This window comes from Stigmatopora nigra, chromosome 20 (genome assembly GCF_051989575.1).
Source record: "Stigmatopora nigra isolate UIUO_SnigA chromosome 20, RoL_Snig_1.1, whole genome shotgun sequence".
Classification (NCBI taxonomy): domain Eukaryota; kingdom Metazoa; phylum Chordata; class Actinopteri; order Syngnathiformes; family Syngnathidae; genus Stigmatopora; species Stigmatopora nigra.
Genome location: NC_135527.1, coordinates 6,084,647 through 6,097,971, shown reverse-complemented (window position 1 = coordinate 6,097,971; position 13,325 = coordinate 6,084,647). Strand labels below are relative to the sequence as shown.

General features: G+C 41.0%; 1 protein-coding gene and 2 long non-coding RNA genes across 13 annotated transcripts; 1 reads left to right on the top strand and 2 right to left on the bottom strand.

Moving 5' to 3' along the window:
* Positions 1–1,221: 1,221 nt before the first annotated feature.
* On the bottom strand, positions 1,222–8,013 carry LOC144213585 (tudor domain-containing protein 5-like). 6 transcript variants are annotated; one of them, XM_077742121.1, is made up of 11 exons: positions 7,636–8,012; positions 7,502–7,568; positions 6,452–6,692; positions 6,302–6,381; positions 6,120–6,234; positions 3,066–3,181; positions 2,832–3,001; positions 2,551–2,760; positions 2,389–2,455; positions 1,481–1,669; positions 1,222–1,403 (listed from the first exon to the last, which is right to left on the bottom strand). In XM_077742121.1, exons 3-11 carry the CDS (start codon positions 6,690–6,692, stop codon positions 1,350–1,352), a joined length of 1,242 nt encoding a protein of 413 aa, XP_077598247.1. In that variant the 5' UTR covers positions 7,502–7,568; positions 7,636–8,012; the 3' UTR covers positions 1,222–1,349. The 6 variants fall into 6 exon arrangements, with proteins under 6 accessions (XP_077598247.1, XP_077598251.1, XP_077598248.1 ...); XM_077742125.1 differs by lacking the exon at positions 7,502–7,568 and having other exon boundaries at positions 7,636–8,013; XM_077742122.1 differs by lacking the exons at positions 7,502–7,568; positions 7,636–8,012 and adding an exon at positions 7,340–7,445.
* A 3,770-nt stretch (positions 8,014–11,783) lies between these two features.
* LOC144213587 (uncharacterized) lies at positions 11,784–13,014 on the top strand. The gene is made up of 3 exons (XR_013330023.1): positions 11,784–12,287; positions 12,377–12,575; positions 12,705–13,014. It is a non-coding gene; the product is annotated as an uncharacterized LOC144213587 (long non-coding RNA).
* Positions 12,145–13,148, bottom strand: LOC144213586 (uncharacterized). 6 transcript variants are annotated; one of them, XR_013330017.1, is made up of 7 exons: positions 12,977–13,148; positions 12,883–12,907; positions 12,699–12,726; positions 12,601–12,629; positions 12,513–12,539; positions 12,339–12,416; positions 12,145–12,273 (listed from the first exon to the last, which is right to left on the bottom strand). It is a non-coding gene; the product is annotated as an uncharacterized LOC144213586 (long non-coding RNA). The 6 variants fall into 6 exon arrangements; XR_013330019.1 differs by having other exon boundaries at positions 12,381–12,416; XR_013330018.1 differs by having other exon boundaries at positions 12,808–12,907; positions 12,977–13,017.
* Between the last annotated feature and the right edge of the window lie 177 nt (positions 13,149–13,325).

The window sequence follows — 13,325 nt, the reverse complement described above, 5'->3', positions numbered from 1 at the left end:
CATTGTTCAATGGACTATTTTCAGTCAGCCTTGTCCTCATGCTAGATCTTTTAAAAGCATGAAAAATTACACATTCTTTCTCCAAAAAGAAAGCTCAATATTTGAGCCATGTGGTCATTGATTGGGGATATGATTCATTAAATTGTGGAGGTTGACAAAATGTTTCCATCTGATCTGTATTATGACGAGTAAGCTCAACAGAAAACAAGTGCACGTTTTACTGATATAAATATTCATCAAGAGGCGCTTGTAGTAGAAATTTGCAGCATTTCTTACCTTATTCGTGACTTTCCTTGTGCAGCCTGCACCAGATGCACCAAATCACCCAAAAAAAACTCGAAAAAAACTCCTTTCTTGCGGACTACTGTTCGTGTAATCTGTCAAGCATGACTCGGTTGTATTTACTGTAAATAGATAATGCGATAAAACGCCGAAAAACAGTTTACAAAAAAAAGAAAGCCCAACGAATTCGACTCCCACTTCCTGGGTTTCTCTCTGACGTCATTTAGGGGAAGTCCAGAATAATACGCATGTGCAAATTCCCTCGTGTGTAATGACGACCGTTTCACATAAACGACTTCCGCATTCGAGATATCTTCTCATTAAAAAGCGCTTTGCAAACAACCGTTGGGATCATTGCGCCCTCGTGTGGACTGGATGTGTAACGACGGCCCCGTTTCACATAAACTACTTCCGCATTCGAGACATCTTCTCTCAATAAAAAGTGCTTTGCAAACAACTAGTGGGATCACGGTACCCTCGTGTGGACTGGTTGTGTAATGACGGCCCTGTTTCACGTAAACGACTTCCTTATTCGAAACATCTTCTTTCAATAAAAAGTGCTTTGCAAACAACTGTTGGAATCACGATACCCTCGTGTGGACTGTTTGTGTAATGACGACCCCGTTTCACATAGACGACCATGTATTTCGCCAGGTGTTTTCCTCCAATATAAAACATTGTGGTAAAAGAGAGGCAATTTTCGTCCCTTGAATTGCAGTATATTATATTGAAGGAAAAATTACCTGGAAGGAAAATCAATTAATTTAATCGAGGAAAATACTTTGCTACACAGGGTGTCTTATATTTGAGAAAAAATAGCTTGCTGTACATGGTTGTTAAATAGAAGAAAATGCATTAACGTCATGGAGGAAAATTTCCTGAATATGTATAGTATGTATGCTATACAGGAAACAAACAGGTAGTGGCTGGACAGCAATGTAAATGAACACAATTTTAATGAAAATGTCGACATGGGAGTACATTGTCACGGTTTCACTTCATTATTTTTCCAGTTTCCATGTGTATAATCATCTTTACTTTATGACTTCATCCTTTCCGATTGCCTTTCACATGTTAGATGTGTCAATTAACTCCAAAGCTGGCATTTCTTCGTCTTCATACTGAAAGAAAAAAAAAACATATTGGACATCAATTCAGGTCGGTCCAGATTCACATCAATAAAATATCAGCAAATGACCTCGGAGGAGACTCCAAAGTGGCAAGCCAGAGCGTGGCCCCGGGTAATCAGGGCACAGTGGACGTATTTGTCGTCGCTGATGAGGTACATGTGCAACGTGTCTCCGACGTAACCGTCGAGGAAAGCCACCAGGATGGGACGACACATATTTCGTAAGGAAAGGATGGCCTCTGGGCTCCAGGTGCTGCCCTGCAACCAAAATGACCATTAGCCAGTTACTTGGATATGATTGGATTGAAAATACTGTGTAAGAAGCTTAAATCCAGTCAACACTTGAACTTCACATATTTTTTAGTAGTGTAAAAAAGAGAAGTATTTTGGAATATCTTTATAGAACATGGATTAGATGTCCAAATTCAGTTTGACTAAGCATCTGGCAGCAAAAGATTGCTTTTAATTTTATTTATACTATTTAATAAATGCAAAAATGTGGACACTCTTGGAACATGTTTTTTTAGTACAGTATTCGCTAACCCAGATATGGGCACACTACGGCCCACGGGCCACATACGGCCCGCCAGGCTATTTGATCCAGCCTGCCGACATTGTCCAAATAATGTTTTATTTTTCTTCCCCAAGATGGCGCCGTCACACAGAAGCCAGTGGCGGTAGCTCTGTCCACTATTATTTATGTTTTACAGCCCTTCTATCTTTTTTTCAAAAGACATTTTAATATTTCTCAATACATTCCTTTTTACTTGACAATGTACTTTATACTTTTGACTTTAATTATGAGTAATGAGTATGTTAATACTTTAGTCCTTTTTTTCTCTTTGTTTCATATGTAATGTTAACGAATGCACTCTTTTATATGTATCCTATCTTGTGCTGACCCGGCCCATCTGTCACTTTTTTAAAGTCAATGTCGCCCACCCCGGGCCCAAAAGTATGCCCACCCTTGCACTAACCGTTGTCGGTTTGATTCCTGCCACCGATGACAGGACAGCTTGCGCCGGCAGACTGGAAAAACACGTCCTGTGAAAAGAGAAACCATACATTTGCTCCAAAACAAGTTCAAATGCCAAACGCTGGCAAATCAATGATATCAGCAAATGCTAGCATTAGCATACTTAAGGAACTTGAGGTCAGCTGATTTAACGACATAGCTGTCGCCATAATCTACAAGGAAGACCTCCACTTCGTCGTAGCTGACGACCCGCTGGATGGTCACTCGATAAAACCAGTGTTCCGCCACCATCACGCAACACGCCTGTCCCGGTCGTAGGAAACGCCACGGCAGTTTGTAGCGCTCCGCCGCCGACGGCGAGCAATAAAATCCCCTTTTTGGAGCGAGAAAACGCACTTTGGCTCCAAGTTGGCGAGCATATAGCGGCGGATATGAGAGACGCACCTCATCTTCATCATCACCATCAGCAATGCGTCGGCGCTGTCCGCGAAAGTGACGTAGAAACGTCCCGGTGATTGGACGTATTCGAGCTGGATGTCCTTCATCTGTCGATCGGTATGCCACACGGGGTCCTTCAGACATTCGTCACGTAGGACATCCGCGGGGACGGCATGCTAACATGGGAAGGAGATGTTTAGGTTTAGCGTTAGCGATGGGGTTAGCTGCTATCGAGCTTACCTCCTCTGAGCACTGGGAATACTTGCTAGTGTTGACGGTCTTATTTTGACATGGAGACCATTCTTCTTTGTCTTGGTCAGGTGATGAGAAAGCATGTTCCTCTAGGCTTGAATTGACTATAAAAAAATAAAACAAAAAAATGACATTTCCATGCCTATGTTGACTTACCAAATTCCCATTTTAGATATATTTAGTTTTTCTTTAAATAAATGGATTAAAAGCCCCGAATGTTTCGTTTTTTTATCGTCATAAACAATGTTTAAATTATTTTTTAACTAAAAACTGAAAAAAATGGATTAAAAAATGACAATTATTAATTTAAAAGGGGGAAAATAAGCAAATGTAATATACATCTATACCCTTCATTTGAATTTGATCCTAAATGATAAAGTCAGCACTCATGATTGACTTTCTTGGGCCGCAAAAAATAATGCGGCGGGCCAGATTTGGCCCCCGGGCCGCCACTTTGACACCAAAAAAGTGGTACATTGTACCATTTAAATAAAATCAAATCCTAAAAAAGAAAGTCGGCACTCATAATTTAATTTCTTGGGCCGCTAAAAATAATGCGGCGGGCCAGATTTGGCCCCCGGGCCGCCTCTTTGACACCAAAAGACACCAAAGCTACATATTAAACCATTTAAAAAAATGCAATCTTAAAACAGAAAGTTCGCACTCATGATTGACTTTCTCGGGCCGCAAAAAATAATGTGGCGGGCCAAATTTGGCCCCCGGGCCGCCACTTTGACACCAGAAGACAACAAAGCTATATATTATACAATTTTTTAAAAGTCCAATCCTAAAAGACAAAATGAGCACTCATGATTTACATGAACCCTCGGGCCGCAAAAAGTAATGTGGCGGGCCAGATTTGGCCCCTGGGCCGCCACTTTGACACCAAAAAGGCGGTATTTCATACTATTTTTTTAAAAATCCAATCCTATAAGACAAAGTTCGCACTCTTGATTTACTTTCTAGGGCCGCAAAAAAATAATGTGGCGGAACAGATTTGGCCCCCGGGCCGCCACTTTGACACCAAAAGACACCAAAGCTATATATTATACCATTTTTTAAAATCCAATCCTAAAAGAGAAAGTCAGCACTCATGATTGACTTTTTCGGGCCGCAAAAATATAATGTGGCGGGCCATATTTGGCCCCAGGGCCGCCACTTTGACACCAAAAAAGTGGTACATTGTACTATTTTTTTTAAATATCCAATCCTAAGAGAAAGTCAGCACTCATGATTGACTTTCTCGGACTGCAAAAAAATAATGCGGCGGACCACATTTGGCCCCCGGGCCGCCACTTTGACACCAAAAAAAGTGGTACATTGTACTATTTTTTAAAAAAATCCAATCCAAAAGAGATAGTCAGCACTCATGATTGACTTTCTCGGGCCGCAAAAAATAATGCGGTGGGCCACATTTGGCCCCCGGGCCGCCACTTTGACACCAAAAAAGGTGGTATGTTAGATTATTTTTTAAAAAATCCAATCCTAAAAGAGAAAGTCAGCACTCATGATAGACTTTCTCGGGCCGCAAAAAAAATAATGCGGTGGGCCACATTTGGCCCATGGGCCGCCACTTTGACACCGAAAAAGCGGTATATTATACTATTTTTTTAAAATCCAATCCTAAAAGAGAAAGTGAGCACTCATGATTAACTTTCTTGGGCCGCAAAAAATAATGCGGCGGACCACATTTGGCCCCCGGGCCGCCACTTTGACACCAAAAAAAAAGTGGTATGTTATATTATTTTTTTAAAAATCCAATCCTAAAAGAGAAAGTCAGCACTCATGATTGACTTTCTCGGGCCGCAAAAAATTATGTGGCGGACCACATTTGGCCCCCGGGCCGCCACTTTGACACCAAAAAAAAGTGGTATGTTGTATTATTTTTTTTAAAATCCAATCCTAAAAGAGAAAGTCAGCACTCATGATTGACTTTCTCGGGCCGCAAAAAAATAATGCGGTGGGCCAAATTTGGCCCCCGGGCCGCCACTTTGACACCAAAAAAGGCGGTATTTTATACTATTTTTTAAAAATCCAATCCTAAAAGAGAAAGTCAGCACTCATGATTGACTTTCTCGGGCCGCAAAAAATAATGTGGCGGACCACATTTGGCCCCCGGGCCGCCACTTTGACACCAAAAAAAAGTGGTATGTTGTATTATTTTTTTTAAAATCCAATCCTAAAAGAGAAAGTCAGCACTCATGATTGACTTTCTCGGGCCGCAAAAAAATAATGCGGTGGGCCAAATTTGGCCCCCGGGCCGCCACTTTGACACCAAAAGACAACAACGCTATATATTATACATTTTTTAAAGGTCCAATCCTAAAAGAGAAAATCAGCACTCATGATTTACATGAACCCTCGGGCCGCAAAAAATAATGTGGCGGGCCAGATTTGGCCCCCGGGCCGCCACTTTGACACCAAAAAAGGCGGTATTTTATACTATTTTTTTAAAAATCCAATCCTATAAGACAAAGTTCGCACTCATGATTTACTTTCTCGGGCCGCAAAAAAATAATGCGGTGGGCCAAATTTGGCCCCCGGGCCGCCACTTTGACACCAAAAGACAACAACGCTATATATTATACATTTTTTTAAAGGTCCAATCCTAAAAGAGAAAATCAGCACTCATGATTTACATGAACCCTCGGGCCGCAAAAAATAATGTGGCGGGCCAGATTTGGCCCCCGGGCCGCCACTTTGACACCAAAAAAGGCGGTATTTTATACTATTTTTTTAAAAATCCAATCCTATAAGACAAAGTTCGCACTCATGATTTACTTTCTCGGGCCGCAAAAAATTATTTGGCGGGCCAAATTTGGCCCCCGGGCCGCCTCTTTGACACCAAAAAGGGGTACATTATACTATTTTTTTTAAAAATCCAACCCTAAAAGAGAAAGTCAGCACTCATGATTGACTTTCTCGGGCCGCAAAAAAATAATGCGGTGGGCCAGATTTGGCCCCCGGGCCGCCACTTTGACACCAAAAAAAAAAAACCAAATATGATGATGATTCTAGTCAAGTAATTATAGTAAGTCATACCAGCACGTGATATTCTTGTGGTCTCCAAACCGTTCCCCGCTACCACAGTAGAGTTACGTTGAAACTTGTGTTGTTCTGCTGGTTGTTGAACATAGCCATGATGCACTTTGTGCTTCTGAAAAGCAAAAAAAATAAACAAAACCAATTATTACAGCAGATCACCAAACATTAAGAGGGCGTACATTTTTCAGCCGTTTGGTCTTACTCATCCTTTGCTTTTCCACCAGCTCCTCCATATTTCGCGTTGAAGGAACGCCGACCGCTACAAAAGGCCAAAAAAATGTTAACGTTATAAACCGGTTATGGCGAAACAAAGTGGCTTTCTCAACTACCTTTCAAGAGATAGCCATCCCAAGTCCGCCGCACCGACACCACGTCCGGAAGTTCCGTGGCCATGTGGAGAACGTTGTGGAAACCCAGAAAATTCAACGGCATGGGACGTCCCAGAATCTCGGCGTAATCATGCATCAGGTCGTTTGGCGTCGAGCCCGTCTTGGACGAAATGAGCAAAGAGCGGATGTCCTTCTTGAACTCATCCAAGACTTTGTCCTTGTTCAAACTGCCAGGAGACATCTTGAAAGAAAGTCATAATATTGATGAATATGGATGATGCGTTCAGGGACAATACGAGACTAGCATTTGAACTGGGTTTATGGCAGCGAATTGCCATTGACAATACCGGACTAGTATTTGAACTTGGTTTATAACAGCTAATTTATGGACGTTCATTTACTGACGGCCCTACAATATATTATATTTTTATTATATATACATATATTCTTACTTGTTTAGCAAGCAGTTTTTATGATTACTATCTTGTTTATATTTAATTGTACCACAATAATTCTTTAAATTAAAGCCAGTCCAAGCAAGACTTAAATGCTATTGTGATACAAACATTTTAATATCAAAGTCATATAAAACGTTTACGTTAATTCTTATTCTGCAAAGTAATCATGTCATGTTAGCAGATGCTAGGCGAAGATTAGCAAATTTAATGGACTATATCAAGGTGGGCTTAATCATGATCATGGAGGAATCTACCATTAACAAAACGTCTCAAATACAATAAAGTAATTAGACACACTTACCACTAAGGTTCTCAAACTTGAAGTTACTTGTACAATAACAACAATATCAACTGTGGGGCTTCGAGTGTTTGGGAGCGCAGTACTAAATAACTACCCGCAATTTATCTCATGAACGCACCATTTATTTACCTTTGAAGGAAAACAGTATTAATCAGGAACCCCAGGGAAGTTACGATCTTTTATAAGTTAAGATTATGAACGTTGCAATTACTAAATATGAACACTTCAAGGCGCTAAACATCATATTTGACGTCATCTTTACCCTTCAAAGGCTTCCTAAATGTACGTTACCTTTGCTGCGGACTGTCTTCCTGTCCAGTAGGGGGCAGTGCGACAACACTCAAGCCGAATTCCTCACCTGCCATTCATTGCAATGGTCAGCATGTAACATCCTATGAGTAAAAGTGCAATTTAAACATGCTTACCTGCTTTTGTTTATTTGCAGACCTGCATCCTGTAAAAACGCTGCCATGGAGCAAAGTAGGAAAACCTGCCCCCACCTGTGATGCTCCATTTTATCGCATCTGTTTCCACGTGCAAATAAAACAAATTGAAAATCAAATTATACGTGCATTAATGCAAGAAGACTAATCAAACTTTACTGTGATCCAGTTCCCAATAACGTTGATCCATACGATTGATTTTGATATCACCACAATAGTTTAAGAAAATAATCTATAAAACACGCGTGTATCATCAAAGTAAACCAACGTGCGTCTTCTCTTCCTGCATCAAAGGAATTGGCGCAGGTGCGACGAATCAGTTGACAGTGACGCAATGGTGCGCGACAGGGACCGCGACCACGCCCACACATGATTACCACTAATTCCTGCGTCGAATAATATTTAATAATTGCCGCAAGAAAAGGAAAACTTTGCTGTCCTCTCTGTTAATTTCACTTTAAAACTGCTGTGCCAAAATAAATGTTGAAAAAATACAATCTCAATTCTTTCCAATTTGTCTTTTTCTCCTGCAAGCGGGTATTGAGGAAGTGGAGATTAGAGTATGTTCCTGGAAGTAATATATCGACACTATAAAAAATGTACTACTGTTTCTATCTCACCCATTAAGATGCTTCTTCTAAAAAAGGGAACTAATAGGGAATTTGCGCATGCTGGGTTTTCCTCGAAATGACGTCAGAGGAAACCCAGGTTGACATTGGCACCCTTGACCCGGAAGCGGAACTGAGTGCGGAAGCGGAACAGGAAGCAGAAAGGGAAGCGAAACAGGAAGCGAGATATGATTGCAGTCATGCTTTCTTTTGTTTGTAAACTGTTTTTCGGCGTTTTATCGCATGATTTAAATGGGAAAATTTACAGTAAATACAACCAAGTCACGTTTGATCGATAACACGAACATTAGTGCGCAAGAAAGGAGTTTTTTTCGAGTTTTTTTGGCTGATTTTTTTGCCCTCGATGCAGAATGCCCAGCGAAAGTCACGAATAAGGTAAGAAATGCTGCAATTTTATACTACAAGCGTCTCTTGATGTATATTTCCCTTAGTAAAACGTGCGCTTCTTTTCTGTTCCGCCTGATACTCATAACCCAGATCAGATCAAAACATTTTGCCAACCTCCACAATTTAATGAACCATTTCCCATTTGCTTGTCAGATATCAAATGCAGACTCGTTTTTTAAAAATGTTTTAAAATAATGCACAATGAATTAAAAGCTCAAATATTGATTGGCAGATTTATTTTTAACAATATTTTTTGGTGGGTGGGATGTATGCAAATTTCCTGGGCATGCGCAAGGAGCCGAGGGCGTATTTTGACACTTGGAGGGGAGTGTTGTTTTGTGGGTGGGATGTGTTCAGATTTCTTGGGCATGCGCAGTGAAGTCGAGGGCGTGTTTTGACACTTGGAGGAGTGTAGTTTTGCGAGTGGGATGGGTGCAAATTTCATGGGCATGCGCAGTGGGGCCGAAGGCGTGTTTTGACACTTGGAGGGGAGTGTTTGTGTGCGCGGGTGGGTGCGTCTGGCTCAAAGTTCGCCCACCGACTCTTGGAAGGCTTGGAAGGCAAGGGGATTGCCAGGGTTTGAGTCGACGTTTTGCCTCATTTCATGCCGAAGGGGCGTGACCAACATAAAAGTGCATGAAATGAAGCCAAACTGCTCGGATCAGAGTCCAAATGTCTTCCCAATACTCTCGGTAGTCACTTGCCATGCATTCCAAGCCTGAAAATCCAAAAATTTAATTTGACAATATGATGATGAGCTTCCTTAGCACCTCCCACTGGGTAACATTCTCCTCTTTTCTTGCCCTTCGAAGCTTAGATAAGTTATTGGGATGTAAAATGATGTGCCTTGTTGATCGATTTGGTTCCATATTGCCCATATTGACCCTTTTGTATACTTTTTCCAATTGTTGTTAATATTTGGTGAGCTTTTAGTGCTGTGTTCATAGTCAGTTGGCTTGATTAGACAGATTTCATAGGCGCTTCAATGACTGTGACTAAGTGGAGGGGTTACCTCCTTAGACCCTTGGCCCCCAAATCCCCCAATTGTACCTGATACGTGTTTAGAGTTGCTCAAAATATGATGTGCATCTTTTAACAATGTGCACATCCTCTATTTGTGGTCAGTAGAGTCCCATTTCAGGCAAAGTGTGCAAACGGCCAAATTTATAGGGGCCTCGGAGGTCTCTCATTGGCAAAAAAATGTTTTTTCTAAATGTTTTGTGTTTAAAACATGTGATCTGAGTCCAATTGCATTAGTGCTAACAAAAAAATGTCTTTTCGTTACAGGAGTGGAGGCCCGGAAGATGGAGTTACTTCCACGGCCATCAACCTGTGTGACAAGTGCTAACAAGGGTAGGAAATGCTCCATTAAATGTATATTTGTATTGAACAATTTTTTTGGATGATTAATTTATCATGCTAGTAATTGAATAGCTTGAATTAGAATGACATTTCTTTGACCACCTGTGTAAAGCAAGAACTTCTTTTGTAGACCTAAAAATAATAATGTATGTTAAGCATATAAATGTAATTCTAGGTCTTACAGTTCAAGATGCTAATGCTATTTTCAGGCATCATCGCATGTAAGGTTACATATAAATATCGCTAGGCTAATTATATGACTGTAATGTCATATCAATGCTAGAATCGTCACTGACTGCTCTCTTTGAGGGCATTACAGTTCAAGATGCTAATGCTATTTTTGCGCTTGCATCATCATATGTATAGTTACATGTAAATATTGGTAGGCTTATTATTTGTTCATGATGCTAATGGTACTTTTGCGCTCGCATCATCTTATTTAAGGTTACTTATCTTTATCGGTAGACTAATTCTGTGTCTCTATTGTCGTATGAATGCTGGAATGGTCACTGACTGCTCTCGTTGTCGTCTTCTTGACAGGATCGGGGACGTTTTGGACGCGCACGGCGCCCGCCGGAGGGGTCCGCGCTGCAGCCGATGGCTTTTGGACACTGGCGTGACCTGGCTGGGTATGTGACGTCTCCCGTTTCAGCTTCTGCAGTGGCATCTGATGCCGTCAGAATGTCAAAAAAGCCCTTTTTTGCTAACAATACACTGTTGAAATTGAATCAGTCTTTGTCTTTTATTGCTAAATGCATCCCTACTAAGTCAAAAATAGGGTTTTTCCTTCAAAAAGTGTCTTTTTGGGGCATAAAACGGCCGCCAAAAAGAGCTCTCTGGAAAAGCGGCCTCAGAAAAGCCGAAAATCTTCCTGGCGACGAGACGTGTCACGACTCGGCCAACCAATCAGAGGCCTTAAAAACTGGATTTAGCCACCTCCCCTCTATGCAAATCTATGCAAATTTGGGTTTAGCCCCGCCCTGGCCTCGCCCACCGGGACAGCCAATCAGAACACGGCATTTGACCGGACACGCCCTCTTTTCCCAAAAAACAGCGTTTTTTGGACCGAAACCCCGCCTCCCGGCCACAAAGCCAGCCTCCTTGGCTAAAGCCCACCCATTCCGAGAGAACCAATCAGATGACAGTATTCACCTCTCCACTTCCTGATTCTAAACCAATCAGTGAATTGACGCCCCTTCCCAGAGAACCAATCAGGTGGCAGCATTCACCTTTCACTTCCTTATTCTACACCAATCAGTGAAGGGACACCCCCCTCCCAGAGAACCAATCAACTGGCGGCAGGCATTTAGTACTTCCTTATTCTAAACCAATCAGTGAACTTGAATTTATTTATCCGCCAATCCCCGACTAGTCATTTGCATAGTCACACCCCAAAAAAATAAATATAAGAAAATTTTTTTTTAACTATTTTAATAATATAGTAATAAAAATAAAAAGATAGAAGAAACAATTTTGTTTTTTGTTCAATTTTATTTGTTTTTCTTTCAGAGCAAAAGTCCAAAGTTTGATGTCTTAAAGTTCTTCCTTCAACCAGTAGTAGGAGTTAGACCGCAACAGAGTGTGGAGACCTAAAGACAAAAAAATGTAAGTTAAGTGCAAGTTAAGTGCAAACCAAGTAAGTTAAGTGCAAGACATTTGCAAACCAAGTAAGTAAAGTGCAAGTTGAGGGTAGTAGAGTAAGTTAAAAAACTGCAGTAGGGCAAGTTAAAAAAATTGCAGTAGTACAAGTGCACATAAGCTAGTTAAAGTGCAGACAAGCAAGTTTAAGTGCATTATGGTAAGATAGGTAGTAGATTAAGAAATGCAGTAGAGTAAGTAAAAAGTGCAAACAAGCAAGTTAAGTGCATTCAAAGAAATGTGCAAACGGCGATTAGACTTAGCTTAAAATGATGCGATGTCACTTGTACTTTACTTGAGCAGAAAGGCAGCAACTGTGGAAGAAGTAGACTTCAGCTGTGGTAGAACTTCATTTGATGCGATGTTACATGTTCTTGAGCAGGAGGGCAGCATCTGGATTTCAACTGGACGACTGTGGAAGAACTACATTGCAATCTAGACAATTGTCACGAATAAGAGTTCACACAGAGGCAAAACATTTTGTCTTTTTATTTTATTCCCAAAATTCAGCAATCAAGATAATCAGCTCGTTGTCTCACAGGTGTTGCAGCAGTTGGGGCAGGTCAAGGCAGGTCTCCAAAATGGCGTCTTTACTGGAATGAGTCTGCAAACAAGTGGGTGAGTATCTTATTCAGTTGTATTTAGTCTTAATGGTGCACATTGACTCACCTTTGCAGTACATTCAAGCCTAAAAAAATCTGCTTCAGTCACCTTGAGCTGCAGCGCCCTCCGGTGGACACGAGGAAGCTAGTCAGGAAGTGTTCAGAAGTGTGGCGTAAAAAGACGTCGAAGGTAGACAGTGTTCACGTCCACCATTTTGTGTCGCAGTGTGCAATAACCTACTGGTATGACGACGTTGATGAAATCTGACTGCAAGAATCAAAGACAGAAGTCAAAATTGGACATGTTAAGTACTCTTAGGCGTTCTTACCTGATACTTTGTTACTCTACATTCAGCTTCTGCAACAGATTAATAGACAGTTAGATTTGCACGTGAATCAATTGTTTGCTCGTTTCACCTGTGCTTACCTGCAGGGTCTGACATCTTGGAAGTGGTCTGCAAAAGAAGAGAAAGAGTGAAACAGTATGGTTAACAGCCATTTTTCGTGCAAAGTGGATCATTTGGCAGAATACATACCGACTGCAGCCTGTGAAGGAAGAAATGGACCATTAAGTATTTTCAAGGTTGATTTGGAATATTTAAAGTACTTACTTGCTTCTTTTTGCACATTTGTGAGCTGTTGAAACAAGAGAAATGTAAGTTAGTCTCAAATAAAAAAGTGAAAAGACTTGGGAATAGTACTTACTTTGGTTTTCCAGTGTGGAGCGACGCATTCATTAAATGAAAAAGACCGTTTGCGAAAATGCTTCCTGTTTAAATAGTTTTTCGGAAGTGACGTAATTGCGCAAAAAAAATAAAAGTTTAAAAAATATTTTTAATGTGTCCTTCAAATTGAAAAGCGAACCGCCGGGACTCGTACCCGGGTCTCCCAAGCCAAAGTCTAATGCTCTACTTATGAGACTAATGAGCAGATGACTGGCAACAATCTCATAGTGTATATGTCCCATTCTTAGTCACTCACATTCGGTAGACTGTCAAAAAAAAGGTTAAATATGACGTCCAATTTTTAAATTTGCAAAGCGTTGGTGGTCTAA